The 18972-nt window shown below is 44.8% G+C and overlaps 1 protein-coding gene across 1 annotated transcript in view; it reads left to right on the forward strand.

The window, feature by feature from the left end:
- The first annotated feature begins 8263 nt into the window (after window positions 1-8263).
- The window catches only part of SNX4 (sorting nexin 4), a 70267-nt gene continuing 59558 nt past the window's right edge, over window positions 8264-18972 (forward strand). Inside the window, exon 1 of the mRNA XM_055316352.1 lies at window positions 8264-8418. Coding sequence (XP_055172327.1) covers window positions 8278-8418 — 141 coding nt within the window. The 5' untranslated portion in view covers window positions 8264-8277. The remainder of the gene's footprint in view (window positions 8419-18972) is intronic.

Genomic DNA, 18972 nt, shown 5'->3' on the forward strand with positions numbered 1-18972 from the left:
ATTAATTAATAACAATAATAATAATAAAGAACAGAAATGAATAAAGAGAAACCAGAGAGAAAAGGATCAAAGCCAAACGTTGGTTCTTTGAGAAAACCAGCAACAAAGTTGTGAAGCCCTAACCTCATGGACCAAGAAAAAAAAAAAAAAAGAGAATATAAGTTACAGAATACAAATATCAGAACTAAAAAGGAGTTATGTATAGATCCTGCAGACATTAAAAGGATAAGAAAATACAATAAATTTATACAGATGAATTTGAAAGTTTGGATGAAACAAATTCCTTGAAAAGTAGAACTTTACCCAAACTGACACAAAATGAGACAAAATCTGAACAGCCGTATATCTATTATGGAAGAATTTTAATTATCAAAACTTTCCCCACAAAGAAAGCTCCACACACCTACTGTTTCAGTGATGATCTACGAGAAATTTGAGGAGGAGGTAACACTAACCTTACACAAACTTTATTGAAAAATAGAGAACGTAACACTCTGAACTCATTTTGTGTAGCCAGTAGTACCTGAATATCAAGACTTGACAAAGAGGGATCCCTGGGTGGCGCAGCGGTTTGGCGCCTGCCTTTGGCCCGGGGCGCGATCCTGGAGACCCGGGATCGAATCCCATGTCGGGCTCCTTGCATGGAGCCTGCTTCTCCCTCTGCCTGTGTCTCTGCCTCTCTCTCTCTGTGTGTGTAACTATCATGAATAAATAAATAAAATCTTTAAAAAAAAAAAAAGACTTGACAAAGAAATTACAAAAAAAGGTAATTCTAGACCAATATCCTTTATGAATATAAATGCAGGCTACATAAATAGATCTGTTAAAATATGAGCTAACAGTAGTTGAAGTTTTTCTGGAGACAGCTCAAGATACACAATATATACAACCGTTCAGAGGATACTTGGGCAATGTCTGTTAAAAGTGGGGATTTATGCACCCTCTTTTCTTAGATCCAGCTTCCTATATGGGCAAAGGGCAAGACCGAGTGAGTGTCGGTGTGCATAGTATTGAGGGTAAAAAAACAGGTTTCATACAAAAACATTGTGCAGGAGTTTTTATTGTTTTATTTTTTTAAAAAGATTTATTTATTTATTTATTTATTCATTTATTCATTTATTCATTCATTTATATATGAGAGAGCATGAGCAGGGAGAGAGGCAGAGGGAGGAGCTGACTCCCCACTGAGCAGGGAGCCCCATGCGGGACTCGACCCCAGGACTCCAGGATCACAATTGGAGCTGAAGGCAGATGCTTAACGACTGAGCCACCCAGATGCCCCAAAACATTGTACAAGACCTATTCTTATTTTTATGGATTATATTTGTGTACATGTCCATGGTGGGGAAAGACTGTTCAAAAAATAGAGACAGTGGGATCCCTGGGTGGCGCAGCGGTTTAGCGCCTGCCTTTGGCCCAGGGCGCGATCCTGGAGACCCGGGATCGAATCCCATGTCGGGCTCCCAGTGCATGGAGCCTGCTTCTCCCTCTGCCTGTGTCTCTGCCTCTCTCTCTCTCATTCTGTGTGACTATCATAAATAAATAAAAAATAAATAAAAAAAATAGAGATAGTGATTGTTTCTGGATTTTGATATTATGATTTATTTATTTTTGTGAGAGAAAGAGAATGCACACACATGCCCACGTAGGGGGAGAGGGACAGGAGGGGACTCCCTGCTGAATGTGGACGAGGAGTGGATCTCAGGATCATGACTTGAGCCGCAATCAAGAGTTGGGTGCTCAACTGACTGAGACCCTGAATTTTAAAAATGATGGTTTATGTTGTTTCTGAAGCAAGAGTAAAATTAATGATCAAAAGAAATAGTGCAATTCTTGTCCATGGTGGTGTTTACAAACCCTAGTCTGGATAGCTCTATGGTGGCAGGACCCTTCCTGTTGGCAGGAAGTTTACCATCAGGGAGCAAGGTGGACTTGATTTCTTCTGAACTTCCTTCTAATCTAATTGGGATTTTACGTTTTTGTAGACCGATGTTACTATATATGTGACCTTATGACTCTGTAAATGTTAGTGCAAGTCTGTGTGTCTGTGAATGTATTGTGCCTTTGTGTGCTGTGAAAATAGTGTCTTTTTTATTCTGTATTTTTAGTGCTTTAACATCGTGGGGACCTTGCTGATCCTTGAGAGATTGCTCCTCCCAGGGCTAGCCAATTTCTAGCTTATGCTTAAAGGCAAACCAACCAAACCAGAGCCCGTACCGCAAACATCTCCTTTATGGGCTCCTATACCCCAGGCCACGGTTCTCCTACCTAACCACCCCAGGGCCAGCTGCCAGACAACTAGGGAAACCCCTATAGCCCCGGAGCCCTCTGAATTTATTTAAGCTAGCCAATCCTAAACCTTTTTATACTCCGCGGCAACATTTCTTCCCACAGATACCACAATAAAGGCTCCGAGCTGTTTCCCCCTAACTCTGCCTCTCTCTGGTCCCTATTCCTGGGATTGCTGTGCCTCCTGTTTTTAGGGATCTGTGGCATTAAAAAACTTCTTTGATGGCACTCGTTTCTGTGTCCGCATGTCTCACCATATAAAACAGTTCCCGCTGTTACAACAGTGGCTACATATGCATGTACCTAGATCTCTCCTTCTACTAAATTTGTTCAGAATAAACAAACATAGTTGGATGAGATTTTGTTCTGGCGGCAATGCTGCAACCTCTAGGCTAGTTTCCCCTGAATGGGATCTATTTTATTCTTCTCAGAGTAGTCTCTACACATTTACTTGGGATGGTGGGGAGAGGAATAATTATGACCTCTAAGAAGTCATAAAGAAGTCATAAAAAATCTCCAAAAACAAAACACCCAAATCGATTGATGTATGATTTTGAAAAAGAAAGTACAACAAAACCCAAAACACACACACACACACACACACACACACACACACACACACAGAATCAGGTAATAAATCCTTAGGAACTTTTAGGAAGCCCTAGATTTCAAATAAAGATCGGGTGGTCTGATAGCTTATGAATATAACCCCCCCGCTCCATTTCTAGAGTCATTCTCCAGGCTCTTCTGAGCTTGCAAAATATCCTATTTATCCTGTAGATAGGCTGTTACCCATATTAGCTGATGGACACCATTAGATTCACTTACGCCAAAGCGCCTTGGCCGATGACCTGCCACAGAGCTCCCTCTCAACCTATCTGGTTTCAGTTTCCTGCTTGTAAAAAACTATTTGCTTCAGAAGACCTGTATCAAAGTGTATTTAAATTATCTGACAGGGGGGATGCCTGGGTGACTCTGTGGTTTAGAGCCTGCCCTCGGCCCAGGGCCTAATCCTGGAGGCCCAGGATCAAGTCCCCAGCTAGGCTCCCTACATGGAGCCTGCTTCTCCCTCTGCCTGTGTCTCTGCCTCTCTCTGTGTCTCTCATGAATAAATAAACAAAATCTTTATAAAAAAAATAATTTGGGGGGGAGAAGTATTTTTTCCCCAATATTTTATTTTTAAGAACTACATCCAATATAGGACTTGAAGTTACAACCTTGAGATCAATAGTCTCATGCTCTACTAACTAAAGCCAACCAGATGCCCTGGGGAGAAATATTTTTATCCCATGGCAACTTTCATGATTTTTAGCTGCTGAAAATTCTAGTGCCTGGCTTGCTGTAGAATTTTCAGGGAGTTTTTCAAGCCATAGGGGTTTAGGGTATGGTTCTGTAGGTTTTGCATGTATATTCCAATCTTCTCCACAGGCATACAGCCATGAATCAGTTTAGATGATCACTTTGGCAGACAATGAGATTGCCTGGGCAGGTGTCTAATAAATATTTATTGCGTGCTTAGTTGAATAGATAGGAGCTTCACTATGTCAGTTGTGGCTCTATGCTGCATAAAACAGAAACCAAATACTAGTCATATCAAACAGAGAAAATCCTGGAAAGGTATCAGGAACTCACAGAATTAAGGCAGGTGATCTGGGGGTAGAAAATTTTAGAATCAGGGTAGCTCTGGAGACTTGGCACAGAACCTATAGGAAATTCATGGCTTGAGAACAATTTGACCCTTGCACCATGACTGGCCTGATGGTGACTCTAATCTCCAGCATCCCTTTTGACCCAAGATTCAAAGTTCCGGGACTTTCAGAATCCGAATGGCTGAGTTGAAGTAATTTGCCCACAGGTAGCAAAAGAAGAGTCGGAGCTCTTCAACTGCAGTGAGAGCCTGGAAGGAACATACTAAGACTTGGTTCCCAAAGGAGGCTTCACACAATGGGGAGTTTGCTAGAAAGGAAGGGGGTAATATTAATGGGAAAGGGCAAATTAGATATTACGCTGTGAGCAAGGATGAATGTCATCCACACTGACACTAAAGTGAGAGATGAGGTGGGGCTGGGGCTGGTTGCTGGTCAGGGTTGAAGGAGAAGTTGTTTGTAGTTTGGGAGGAAGAAGAACATGACCTTCAGAAACCCTGGGTGGCCAGGAAGATAGCAGGGGAATCTCGGGGAGTGGGTAACCGAACCTGGATGGTGAGGAGCAGAGAATAGGTGTTCCATGGTGTTCTTTGGCTAACACAGGAGCTCAATACATACTTGTTAAATTCATAACAAACTGGAAATATAGATCACGCCATTCAGATAGAAGGATACTGAAGTTCCTCTGGCTGGATGACGTGGGGAATGTGTCCCCACAGAGGTTGACTCATCCTTAGGGCCAGCCTGGCGAGTCATCCCTCCTCCTGAGACCTTTCCCATTCACCTGGAGGGAATAACTTCAAGCCCTCCCTCAGTAAGGGGTGTGTGGGGGGGGTGGCTATGCTTACTCTGTCGATCTGAAGAATAGGGAGCATCTGTATCCAAAATGTCTATAGAGTTAGCATTGGACTTTCCCAATCTTCAGCCAGACTAGAGTGACTTTTCCTTTATCTTCCAAAGAAATATACTTCTACCTCTAGGTTATGTGGTAAGAAATCAAACCTCAATTTCTGCCAATTATTTTCCTCCTTTCCCAGAAGAGTCTCTCTTCTTCCTCTCCTCCATGCAGAGCAGCATGGCCCAAATGCTTGGATACTGATGTCCTATAAGTCTGTGTTTGAATCTCAGGTCTTCCCCTTATTTGATCACTGTGTGTCAAACGTTACCCAAGCCTGCTTCTTTCCCCGTGAAATGGGGGAAATAATGTTTCTCTTGCAAGGAGCATCATGAAAATGTATGTTAAAACGCCATATACAGGGATCCCTGGGTGGCGCAGCGGTTTGGCGCTTGCCTTTGGCCCAGGGCGCGATCCTGGAGACCTGGGATCGAATCCCACGTCAGGCTCCTGGTGCATGGAGCCTGCTTCTCCCTCTGCCTGTGTCTCTGCCTCTCTCTCTCTCACTGTGTGACTATCATAAATAAATAAAAATTAAAAAAAAAAAAACAAAAAAACGCCATATACATTAAAAAAAAAAAAAAAAAAAAAAGCTTCAGGCCAGGGCTGCCTAGCTGGCTCAGGCAGTAGAACATGTGACTCCTGATTTCAGGGTCATGAGTTCAAGCCCCACATTGGGCATGGAGCTTTATTTTAAAATAAAATAAGATAAAAATTTAAAAAGATGTTTGACGTTTGAATTTAAAGAAACCCATAAAACCGCATGGCAGGTTGTGCAAAAGATGGTGAAGAAGTTGCAGACACCACCTCTTCTCCTATCCTAGGCTTTTTAAAGATTTTACTTATTTTTTTTTTAAGATTTTACTTATTTATTCATGGGAGACAAAGAAACACAGGCAGAGGGAGAAGCAGGCTCCTCACAGGAAGCCCAATGTGGGGACTCGATCCCCAGGACCCCAGGATCACACCCTAGGCCAAAGGCAGATGCGCAACCTCTGAGCGACCCAGGCGTCCCTACCCTAGGCTTTTTAAACACTAGTTATTGTCTCTGTCAAAAAGAGTGTTAGCTTATAGGCAGCCCCAAAGGTGAGACATATTATCTAGTGGATACAAATAATTTTTGAGGAATATTGTATTTTATAATAGAGCAGAAATAATTCCTCATGCACTATCAAAGCTTAAATACAATTTTTCTTAAAATCTCCCAATTCCTATTTAGCTTAAGGAACTAACAGTTTAGGTACACAAAGATGTTAATATAGAGGGATGGTCATGGCAATGTTGTATATAAAGGTAAAGCTTGAAATCAACTTAAATTGGTAAGTATAGAGGGATGTGTGACTGGCTCAGTCAGTGGAGCAACTCTTGATCTCAGGGTTTTGAGTCCAATGTTGGGTGTAGAAATTATTAAAAATAAAATCTTGGGGCACGTGGGTAGCTCAGTTGGTTAAGTATCTGCCTGCAGCTCAGGTCGTGATCCCAGGGTCCTGGCATCAAGCTCTACATCAGGCTCCCTGCCGAGTGGGGTGTCTGCTTCTCCCTCTCCCTCCCCCTCTGTCCCCCTCCCTCTACCTGTGTTCTCTTCCTCTTTGTCTCAAATGAATAAATAAATAAAATCTTTAAAATTTATAACTATAGAGAATAATAATGTTAAATTATAGTAATTTTTGGGACGCCTGGGTGGCTAAGCGGTTGAGCATCTGCCTTCGGCTCAGGGCAGGATCCCGGGTGACAGGGATCGAGTCCCACATCGGGCTCCCCACATGGAGTCTGCTTCTCCCTCTGCCTGTGTCTCTGCCTCTCTCTCTCTCTATGTCTATCATAAATAATTAAAAATAGAATCTTAAAAAAAAATGTTTCCTGGGGTGCCTTGGGTGGCTCACCTGGTTGAGCATCTGCCTTTGGCTCAGGTAGCGATCCCAGAGTTCTGAGTGGGGTGCCTGTGTCTGCCTCTCCCTTTGCTGCTCCCCACTCTTGGGCGCCCTTTCTCTCTCCCTCTCACAAATAAAATCTTTTATTTTTATTTATTATTATTATTTTTTAAAGATTCTATTTATTTATTCATGAGACACAGAGAGGGAGAGAGAGAGAGAGAGGCAGAGACACAGGCAGAGTGAGAAGCAGGCTCCATGCCGGGAGCCTGACATAGGACTCAATCTTGGGACCCCAAGATCATGCCCTGGGCCAAAGGCAGGTGCCAAACTGCTAAGCCCCCCAGGGATCCCCATAAAATCTTTAAAAAAAAATGTTTCCTGAGAATTTGCCTAGCATGAGTAATCCTTGATAAACTGACAAAATGACATTTGAAAGATGAGTAAATGGCCAGAGAGGGAAAAAAAAAGACAGGTCCCTTGCCTTAAAAAAAGTCCAAACTCCAGTTGGGGCAGATAGACATGTAAATAAATTGTAAAATAATACGAGAAAGGTCTTTACCCATTTATTAACAAAGTGATATTAGCATTTGGACTTTATGACTTGAGGTTTTAGGGATGAATGGGAAACTCGCCGGGTGGAGGGACGGGGCAGAGAAAGGAATCCAGGAAGAGCAAATGGAATGTTACAGCTTGAAACAGCTAAGGATTTGGGCAGAAAGATCGCTTTCTGTCCTTGAAAAATTGACGACCAGACTTGGTATGGAAGGAACCCGAGCTACCACACAGCCTGGTGCACCCAGTGAGCATTTCCCCTTAGGTAACCACGGTGAGTGCTTGTCAAGGAAGTGGGTTCTGAAAATTCGGTAGGAGATGGTTATAGAAGATGCTCAGGGGGGATCCCCGGGGGCTCAGCTGTTTGGCGCCTGCTTTCTACCCAGGGCGTGACCCGGGGTCCTGGGATCGAGTCCCGCACCCAGCTCCCTGCATGGGGCCTGCTGCTCCCTCTGCCTGGGTCTCTGCCTCTCTCTCTCTCTGTGTGTGTGTCTCTCATGAATAAATAAATAAAATCTTAAAAACAAAAAAAAGAAAATGATCAGAGATCTCCAGGGTTTCATGAAGCTCAACAGATTTCAAGCGCCGCTTGTGCCAAGCGCTCCACTTCCTCACTTGTCTCCAAAAACTCGCAGGTGCTGCCTTTTTGCTGAATGTGTTGCTCCACCTGCTGAAAGTTTTCAGTTGGAACCGGCCAGGCGGGAGACCCAGAGGCGGAGGGCGAGGAGGTGAGACTGCGGCCTCCGATCTCTGTTGAGATCCCATTTCTTGTCGCGGCCGGCCAGCCGCGATGGCTGCAGGCTGCCCTCGGTGTTCACCCCCCGCCCCTCCGCCCCCCACCCCCCCTTCCCGCCCCCCGCTCAGCAGCCGAGCAGCTCCAGCCCCCGGAGCCTCTCCGCCCGCGGGCGGTCGGCGTTGGGGCCGGGGGCGGGGCCAGGAAGGGGGCGGAGCCAGGAGGGCGGGGCCGGGGCGCGAGGCGCGGCGGCGCAGGCGCAGTGGGGCGCCGCGCCGACCTGCAGCGATGGAGCAGGCACCTCCCGACGCCCCGCGGCAGTTGCAGCCCGCGCCCCTAGAGCCGTTGGGGCTCCCCGACGCGGGGCTGCAGGCCGCGGCCGGTGAGGAAGAGGAGGGGGCCCGAGAGGAGGGCCCCGGGGACGGCACGGTGAGGAGGACGGGCGGCCGGCGGCGCGGGGCCTGGTGTCGGGGCCTAGCGGGTTCCCCCGTGGGCTCGGCCGGGGAGGCCGCGGTGGCCGGGCGGGGCCGGGTGCTCGGGGACGGGGCTGCGTGGGGAGGGGGGCTCCGTGGGGAGGGGGGCCGTGGGGAGCAGGGGGGCCTCGGGGAGGGGAGCTCCGTGGGGGGGGCTGCGTGGGGAGGGGGGCCGTGGGGAGGGGGCTCTGTGGGGAAAGGGCTGCGTGGGGAGGGGGGCTCCGTGGGGAGGGGGGCTCCGTGGGGAGGGGGCTCCGTGGGGAAGGGGCTGCATGGGGAGGGCGGCTTCGGGGAGGGGGCTGCGTGGGGAGCAGGGGGGCCTCGGGGATGGGAGCTCCGTGGGGGGGCTGCGTGGGGAGCAGGGTCTCGGCGAGGGGGCTCTGTGGGGAAAGGGCTGCGTGGGGAGGGGGGCTCCGTGGGGAGGGGGGCCGTGGGGAGGGGGCTCCGTGGGGAAGGGGCTGCATGGGGAGGGCGGCTTCGGGGAGGGGGCTCCGTGGGGAGCAGGGCCTCGGGGAGGGGGGCTCCGTGGGGGGGGGGCTGCGTGGGGAGCAGGGCCTCGGCGAGGGGGCTCTGTGAGGAAAGGGCTGCGTGGGGAGGGGGGCCGTGGGGAAGGGGCTGTGTGGGGAGGGGGGTCTCCGTGGGTAGCAGGGCCTCGGGAAGGGGGGCTTCGTGGGGAGCAGGGCCTCGGGGAGGGGGGCTCAGTGGGGAGGGGGGCCTCGGGGAGGGGGGCTCAGTGGGGAGGGGGGCCTCAGGGAGGGGGGCTCCGTGGGGAGGGGGGGCTGCGTGGGTAGCAGGGCCTCGGAAAGGGGGGCTCCGTGGGGGGCAGGGGGGGCTCCGTGGGGAGGGGGCCTCGGGGAGGGGGCTCCGTGGGGGGCAGGGGCACCTCAGGGAGGGGGGCTCCGTGGGGAGGGGGGGCTGCGTGGGAGCAGGGCCTCGGGGAGGGGGCTCCGTGGGGAGGGGGGCTCCGTGGGGAAGGGGCTGCATGGGGAGGGCGGCCTCGGGGAGGGGGCTCCGTGGGGAGCAAGGCCCTCGGGGAGGAGGGCCCCGTGGGGAGGGGGGCTCCGTGGGGATGGGGGGCTCCGTGGGGATGGGGGGTCCTCGGGGAGCGCCCTGCGCCGCGGGACGGAGGAAGAGTCGGCCGCGTGGAGGCCCCGGGGCCGGCCGGGCTGCAGCAGGTGCGGCGGCAGGTGCGGCGGCGGAGCGCGGGCCGGGGGGGGGGGGGGGGGGGGGGGGTATGCTCTGGCCGTGCGGAGGCGGCGGAAGGAAAGGGAAGGGGCCCGGGGACCACGTGGGGGCCTGTAAAGGTGGGCTCGGTGCCGCCGCCGCCAGGGAATTAAGCGAGTGTCGGATTCCAGAAGAGGCACAAGTTAAACTCGGCGTTTGCCCGCAGTCTCCTCCCTGGAGGCCGGGACCGCCTTTCCCGGTGCTTCCCGGTGGAGGCCGGTCGTCCGTGCCCCTGCGCCTGCCCTGGGAAGCCCCTGGCAGCTACGGTGTTCCTTGCGTGAGGGGACGAGAAAACGCAGCATTTTGTGTCTGTGGTTGCTTGGGTTGCAAAGGTGTTTGCCCGCGGACCGCAGGGTAGGTAGGCCGGGTACAGGGGTGCGCGCCGACGGCCCGGGAGCAGGGGTAGAGCTGTGACGAGGCCGCCCGTTCTTACGGTAGATGGATAAAGGGACTTGCACTTGTTTGCTGAATGTAACTAGAAAGACTCTTTTTTAAAAAAAAAAAAAATTATTTATTTATTCATGAGAGACACAGAGAGGCAGAGACACAGGCAGAGGGAGAAGCAGGCTCCATGCGGGGAGCCCGATGTGGGACTCGATCCCGGAACCCCGGGGTCACGCCCTGGGCTGAAGGCAGGTGCTAAGCCGCTGAACCCCCGGGCTGCCCTAGAAAGACTCTTTTAAAAAGTTTATAGAGACCAGATAACCAGGAACTTCATACATAGTAGTTAGAAGATTTGGCCTTCTTGGGGAAATGTGGGTGCATATAGGTCACCATGAAAACTTTTTTGGGTGAATTTTAAGTTTTTCATTTAATTTTTTTCCCCAAAAAATGTAGAATTATTTGTGGAAAGGTCAGGATTGCATATTAAATGTGAGAGAAGTATGTGTATTCCGTAGTTCATAAATTCGGCTCCTACGTGATTTGCCTTTTTTTTTTTTTTTAAAGATTTTATTTATTCATGAGAGACACAGAGAATGAAGCAGAGACACAGGCAGAGGGAGAAGCAGGCTCCATGCAGGGACCCCGACGTGGAACTCGATCTCGGGACTCCAGGATCAGGCCTTGGGCTGAAGGCAGCGCTAAACTGCTGAGCCACCCTGGTGTCCCCATGAATTGCTCTTTATGCATTTCCATCTGTGACTTAGTTTTTGTGTTTCCCCTTAAAAAAAAAAACAAAACAAAACAAAGAACTTTTATTGTGAAGTACATCATCCTTGCAGAGAAGGTATCTCACAAAATAATAAGTAATTATCCCACAAAATAACTGAAGCCCTCCTGTGTTCTCCCGGGTTACAGCTTACTCCCTCCACCACAGAGGTAATCTGTAATCTACATTTTGTATTAACTGGTTCTTTTGCTTTTCTTATGTATGTTACCATATGTATCCCTAAACAACGTATTTTTTTTTTTAAAAGATTTTATTTATTCATGAGAGACACAGAGAGAGAGAGAGGCAGAGACACAGGCAGAGGGAGAAGCAGGCTCCATGCAGGGAGCCTGACGTGGGATTCGATCCCAGGACCCCAGGGTCACAACTTGAGCCAAAGGCAGACACTCAACCACTCAGCCGCCCCCCCCCCCCCGCATCCCTAAACAACATATTATTTAGTTTTACTTGGTTTTGAAATTTACGTAAGTGATATAATTTTTTTGTTATTTCCTCTTAGCTCTACATGTTTTTGGGATTCATCCAAAATGTGGCTTAATTCATTTATATTCACAACTCTGCCATTTTATAGATATTCTGCAGTTGATTTCTTCTTGTGTTTACAGACATTATTACAAGATCCTTGCTATTTCTAAAAATTACTATCGTTAACTTCTTCCATATCTTTTGGGTGCAAATGTCTAATATAGATTTAGTTGTGGGGTTGCTGGATTGTGGGTTATTAGCACATTCGACTCTAGTAGGTGATACCAAATTCCTTTCCAAAGAGATGTTACCAGTTTATTTTCCCATCAGCAGTGCCTGACACTTTCTGTCTTTATCAACACTTAATATTTTCAGACCTTAAAATGTTTGCCAATCTCTTGGGTTTATGGAAAAGCAATTTTAGATTGTTTCAAAAGGCAAGGATCACATCTTTCGTTGACAACATCATGAGTTTAATTTTGATTTGATCATGATGATAAAAATTTTGTTGGAGCACCTGGCTGGCTCAGTTGGTAGAGCATGTGACTCTTGATCTCATGATTCTAAGTTCGAGCCTCGCGTTGGATATAGAGATTACTTAAAATTTTTTTAAAGATTTTTTTTTTTGGTAATTTTTTTGGTGAAAGCTTTTAGATAATTAACATGAAGTCACAACTATAGTATAAACTCTGTTTATCTTAATTTAAAAGTGATTATAAATACCTCATTAAAAAACTTATGTATAAAAAAAACTTATGTATATTCACTTTAAGATATTTGAAAACCCAAAGTTGCTATCCTACAGTAAAAATTGTATTACCTGACATTTTAGAAAAATGTTTGTAAATGTACCATTCATCAGTGACCAGATTTATGGGGCTTTTCTTTTCTTTTTTTTAAGATTTTATTTATTTGTTCATGAGAGATACAGAGAGAGAGGCAGAGACATAGGCAGAGGGACAAGCAGGCTCTGGTCTGACCCTGGGATCACCACCTGAGCTGAAGGCAGATGCTCAACCACTGAGCCACCCAGGCACCCCAACCTATGGGGTTTCTTTTCTTTTCTTTTCTTTTCTTTTCTTTTCTTTTCTTTTCTTTTCTTTTCTTTTCTTTTCTTTTCTTTTTTTTAAGATTTTATTTATTTATTCATGAGAGACACAGAGAGAGAGAGGCAGAGACACAGGCGGAGGGAGAAACAGGCTTCATGCAGGGGGTCCGACATGGGACTCGATCCCAGGTCTCCAGGATCACACCCTGGGCCGAAGGTGGTGCTAAACCGCCGAGCCACCCATATGGGGTTTCTTAAAGCAGTTCCCTATAGTGATTTTTTTTTTTTAAAGATTTTTATTTTATTTATTCATAGAGACACAGAGAGAGAAAGGTGCAGACACACACAGGCAGAGGGAGAAGCAGGCTCCATGCAGAGATCCTGGGTCTCCAGGATCACGCCCTCGGCGGCAGGCGGTGCTAAACTGCTGCGCCACTGGGGCTGCCCTAATTTAGTGATTCTAAATGGATTTGTCCAGTCCATTTGGACGAATATTTTCAGAATCAATTATTTCAGAATCAGGAGTTTAAACACATACATTCACTTATACTGTATGTTTTGTCTCCTTCCTGTCAAAACCCCCAAGCCCACCACTAGAGGGTCATCTACTCCCTTTCCATCTTTTTTTTTTTAAATTTTTTAAAATTTAAGATTTTATTTTTAAGTAATCTCCATACCCAATATGAGGCTTGAGCTCATGACTCTGATATCAAGAGCCGTGGTATGCTGTACCAACTGAGACAGCCAGGCGCCCCTACTCTTTCTCTTCTATCTCCTCTTCTTCTCCAGTAGAGAAGTATTGCAATAACCTTTGCCATGTTATTATTGCTGTTATTGATAAGACTGTGGTCTGAGCAGAAAGGTAAGTTAGATTTGTTGTTTGTGTGTGCAATGGACAGTAAGCTCTACTTTTCATTTAATTCTGTAAATTGGGGATCCCTGGGTGGCTCAGCGGTCTATACCTGAGCTCAGGTCATGATCCTTGGAGTCCCGGGATCAAGTGTCGCGTTGGGCTCCCTGCATGGAGCCTGCTTCTCCCTCTGCCTGTGTCTCTACCTCTCTCTCTGTCTCTCATGAATAAATAAATAAAATCTTTAAAAAGAAATCTGTAAATTACTCCCAAAAGACCGATAAAGATGGGGAAGCAGAGGTTCAGAGAGAAGTAATTTCGCCAAGGTCACAAGTGAGTCAGTGGTATGGCTGGGATTTGAGCCCAGGTCGTCCTGGCTTTGGAATCAGTGCTCTTTCCAGTAAGCCATGCTGCTTCATTCCAAGGAAAAAAGTTAAAAATAGACTTGTTAATTGCTCCGATACTGGATTTAAGTGTTTTAGTTTAAGTTGCAATTTTAAGGAGAAAAAGGGTGAAAGATGTGTGGATTTATCAAGCAGTTTTGTACCACAAAAATATCTGTGCAGATGGTGTGTAGAGATGCAGAAAGCTTGCCTCATTGTGCTTATTTTTGACTACAGAGTTGGGCAGTAATTTATACCAGTTGCCCCTAGGGGTAACTTTGAAAACCCAAAGATGTAATAGAAACAATCACTGCCTGAATCTCAAATCTATTTTGGTTTTAAATGTCACTAATCAGGACTTTTAAAATTCTGCTATCAGCTCTTCTGTAGTCTTATTTTTCTTTCTGTGAGTCCTTCAGTCCTTTTCCTTTCCATTGTTGGATGAGAAGTCTCCTTTTTTTTTCCTTTCATACTTTCTCCCCTGTAGGGAAGAGTGCATTTCTTTTAAAGTATTGTCAGATCTATTTAAAATAGTTTAGAAAATGAAAAAATGAGAGAGGAATCCAACCTCCAAGAAAGTAGCAATTAGGGCAGCCCTGGTGGCTCAGCGGTTTAAGCACCACCTTCAGCCCAGGGCCTGATCCTGGAGTCCAGGGATTGAGTCCCAACATCAGGATCCCTGCATGAAGCCTGCTTCTCCCTCTGCCTGTGTCTCTGCCCCTCTCTCCCTCTCTCTCTCTCTCTCTGTGTGTGTGTCTCTCATGAATAAATAAATAAAAATGTTTTAAAAAAAAAAGAAAAAAAAAAAGAAAGTAGCAATTAGTCCTGGCAGAAGAGGGATGAAACAGCAAGGGAATGGGAATGGAAGCAAGAGAACTTTTTTCAGGCCAGAAGATTCCATTGCATTGATAGTTAAGTGTTTGTCCAGAGAAAATTCATTGCCTGAGGGAGTCATGAGTGATTTTTCAGGGAGTGCACTCTAGGCCTGGGAGTACCCGTGGGCCTCAGAGAGTTCTTGTGCAACTGGTGCCACAACATCTTCACCATTGGCAGCAGAGAGTTCTCTGAGTGTGAGCAAGGTTTGAAGCTTGTGTGGGTGAGAATAGCATGAAAAAGGAAAAGAAAATATACAGGTGTAGTTACAGAATATACCTGTTCAGTAGCAGGTGATTAAATCACATTCGAGAAATTTTTTTCTTGGGCAGCCAGGGTGGCTCAGCGGTTTAGCACCACCTTCAGCCCAGGGTGTGATCCTGGGGTCCCGGGATCGAGTCCCACGTTGGGCTCCCTGCACGGAGCCTGCTTCTCCCTCTGCCTGTGTCTCTGCCCCACCCCCCTTCTCTCATGAATAAATAAATAAAATCTTAAAAAAAAAAAAAGAAAACAACTTTTTCCTCATTTTCTACCCTCAGTAGCTCTCAGATTTTTCTTTCTTTTTTTTTTTAATTTTTATTTATTTATGATAGTCACAGAGAGAGAGAGAGAGAGGCAGAGACATAGGCAGAGGGAGAAGCAGGCTCCATGCACTGGGAGCCCGACGTGGGATTCAATCCCGGGTCTCCAGGATCACGCCCTGGGCCAACCACTGAGCCACCCAGGCATCCCCACTGTTGTTTTTAAAATACATATTTTTAAAGATAAAAAAAGCACAAGAAAACAGGTCATGTATTTTAACTGGATTTTTCTTAGTATCTATAACTGATAAGCTTTACTCAGGCTAAGTAAAGACATTATTTTTAACATATTGCCTGCTACATTTGACCATTGTAGATGAATACCCTAACCAAGGAAAGTAAATTCTTTGGGTAGCTGTTAAACTTAAGATCTTTGATTTATTTCAGAACACAGAAGCATCAAATCTAGGAAAAAAGATTGTAAGGAAGTACACCAACAATAGTATATTAACTGGTTACTGCTGGGTTGTGGGATACAAGTGATTAATATTTACTTAACTTTTCCTTTATTTTTCAATTTTTATACATTAAGAGTATATTATTTTCATAATTAAAAAAACTTAAACCCAGGCAACTTTTAGAACTCTTTACCTCCATTAACTCATTAAATGTTCCTGATGTTATGAGGTAAGTACTCTTATCCCCATTTTACAGATGAGGAGAGGCAGAGAGATTAAAAAATTAGCCCAGAGTTACACAGCTAATCTGTGGCTGAGATGGGATTCAAATTCTGGCAAACTGGCCCTTAATCTGAGGGTGAATTGATTCTTGGCTCTTCTAATCATCAACTTTTTTTTTTTTCTGATTTCCAGTTATTTTGATTACTTACTTGGTCTGATGCTACACTGATTTCTTTTTATTTCAGTTTACTTGTGTTTGTCCATGTTGTAATTTTTATGCCTTGTGTTATATTTTAGATCTTTCTTTTATCATAGGGAATTTAAAACATTTGCATTATCCTAACTGGCTTTATTTTTAGTTGATTTTCTTCTCTGAGGTTTTATACTTTCTTATTTTGGTTTCTATTTTTGCGTTTTTCCTTTGTGGGCGATAATTTCTTTGGTTTTATTCTCTGTAATGATTTGGAAGGCATGTATCTTTGTTTTTTTCTCCCCCCAAACATAATTGAAATAAAAATTATGTGCATAAAATGATTATTTTAAAACTTTTAATTTTTTTTATTTTTTATTTATTTATGATAGTCACAGAGAGAGAGAGAGGCACAGACATAGGCAGAGGGAGAAGCAGGCTCCATGCACCAGGAGCATGCCTCCATGCATCCCGGGCCTCCAGGATCGCGCCCTGGGCCAAAGGCAGGTGCTAAACTGCTGCGCCACCCAGGGATCCCCTATTTTAAAACTTTTGAAATTAACTTACAGGAGTGTCACCAAATTTATAAGCAAGGGCAGTATGAAGATCCTTTTTCCCATGAGCTATTTGATAGTGAACCAGTATCATATTCCCTCATCTCATTCCCAAAACTTTCAGTATGAGGGGTGTCTTGTCTGGCTGGCTCAGTCAGTAGAGCCTGCTACTCTTGATCTTGGGGTTGTGAGTTTGAGCCCCACGTTGGGTATAGAGATTACTAAAAACCTTTCTGTATTTAGGGGCAAACAAGGACATTGTCCTATGTAGCCGCAATACTGCCATCAAAAATCAGGAAAATAACATTGATAAATGACTACTATCTCATCCTCAAACTTTGTTTAAATTTTGCTAGTTGCTCCAGTAGTTTTCTTCACAGCAAAATAATCCAGTCCAGACCCATGTATTGCATTTAATTGTATTGTCTCTTTTAGTCTCCTTCAGTTTGGCAGAGTTTCTCAGTCTTTGCTTTGGTGACTTTGACTCTTTTGAAGATTAGAAACCAGTTATTTTGTAGAATGCCTCTCAGTTTGGGTTTGCTTGATGTTTTCTTATAATTAAATTCAGGTTATGCTGCTTTTGCAGAAATTGCCACGAAAGTGATGCTGTGTTCTGGTTGCATCTCAAGAGTTTCACACGTGATTTGTATTTGCCCAATACTTTGGAATCACTTTTATTTCCAGTCATCTTCAATATCAAGTTTCTCTTGACCCTTTTGTAATTAATATTTTGTAGGACATACATTGGAACTGAAAATATCTTGTTCCTCATCAGACTTTCTATTTGTCTATTTCAGTGGACTCAGATTTTATTTTAAATAACTTTATTAAGGTATGGTTTATATACCATAAAATTCACTCATAAGTATCTAATTCAGTAATTTTTAGTAAATTTAGAGTTATGCAACCATCACCACAATCCAGTTTTAGAACATTCCTATCATCCCCCCAAATTCCCTCTTTCCTTTGTGGTTAATCTCCTTTCCCACTCCTAGCTATAGGTAACCACTGTCTGCTTTCTGTATAAATTTGGATTTTTTTGTATTTCATACAAATAGAATCATACAATATGTTGTCTTTTGAGTCTGGCTTATATTTACAATGTTTTTGAGGTTCAACCATGTTATAGCATATATGAGTTCCTTTTTAATATTGTATAATATTTGATTGTATGAATATATCACATTTTGTTAATCTATTCACTATTATATGGATATTGGGGTTGTTTTCAGTTTTTAGCTGTTATGAATTGAATTGAACTGTGATCATTCACCCATATACAGTCTTTGTGTGGATGTATGTTTACATTTCTCTGGAGTTAAGATTTGTAGGAGTGTAATTACTGGGTTATGTGGTCAATTTATGTTTGGTTTTTTAGTTTCTTTTTTCAGTAATCTCTACATACAACATGAAATTTGCTTTAGCTTTTAATTTTTTTTAAAGGTTTATTTGAGAGAGAGAGGGAGAGAGAGAGAGAATGCTTATGCACGAGCAGTGGGAGGGATGGAAAGAGAAGCAAACGCCCTGCTGAGTGGGGAGCCCAATGTGCTGCTCAGTCCTAGGACCATGAGACCATGAACTGAAGTAATGCCTAACTGACTGGCCATCCAGGCACCCCAGATACCCCTCTTTTATGGTGTCCTTTGAAGAGTAAAAGTTTTAATTTTGATGAGGTCTAGTATATCCCTTTTTTCTTTTATGGATTGTGCTCTTGGTATTATATCTAAGAACTTGCGCATATCCCAAGATCACAAAGATTTTTCTTCTAGGAGAAAAAAGATATTTTTTCTAGGAGAAAAATCTCCTAGATTCTCTTAGAATCTCCTAGGTTTTTTTTTCTAGAAATTTCAGTTTTAGCTCTTATATCTGGGCCATTTTGAGTTAATTTCTGCCTATACTGTGAGTTAAATGGCCTAAATCTTTTTTTTTTTTTTTAAGATTTTATTTATTTATTCATGAGAGACACAGAGAGACGCAGAGACACAGGCAGAGGGAGAAGCAGGCTCCATGCAGGGAGCCCGACGTGGGACTCGATCCCGGGACTCCAGGATCACGCCCTGGGCAGAAGGCAAGCGCTAAACCGCTGAGCCACCCAGGGAATCCCTTTTTTCCTTTATTGACATGTGGACCTTTGGTGGTTTCAGTACCATATGTTGAAAGACTCTCCATTCACTATTGACTTGCCTTTGTGTGTGTGTGTGTGTTTTTTTTTTTTTAATTAGTTGACCTAAAAAAAAAAGAATCAATTGACCTTAAATGTAAGGATTTATCTCTGGATTCTCAGTTCTGTTCCATTGATTTTCCTTCTGCCAGTACTATACTCACTGTCTTGGTTACTTTCACTTTTTAAAAAGTTTTGAAATTGGGTCCTGCAACTTGTCCAAAATTGTTTTAGCTATTATAGATCCTTTGTATTTCCATATAAATTTAGGAATAGTTTATCAGTTTCTACAAAAAATCCTGCTAGGATTTTTGAAGCAACAGTATGTTAATATGTTTGAAGATTTCAAGCATGTCCTGTGCATGATGCTCCTTTGTCATTTGGGATTTA

This window comes from Nyctereutes procyonoides, unplaced genomic scaffold (assembly GCF_905146905.1).
Source record: "Nyctereutes procyonoides isolate TBG_1078 unplaced genomic scaffold, NYPRO_anot_genome, whole genome shotgun sequence".
Classification (NCBI taxonomy): Eukaryota; Metazoa; Chordata; class Mammalia; order Carnivora; family Canidae; genus Nyctereutes; species Nyctereutes procyonoides.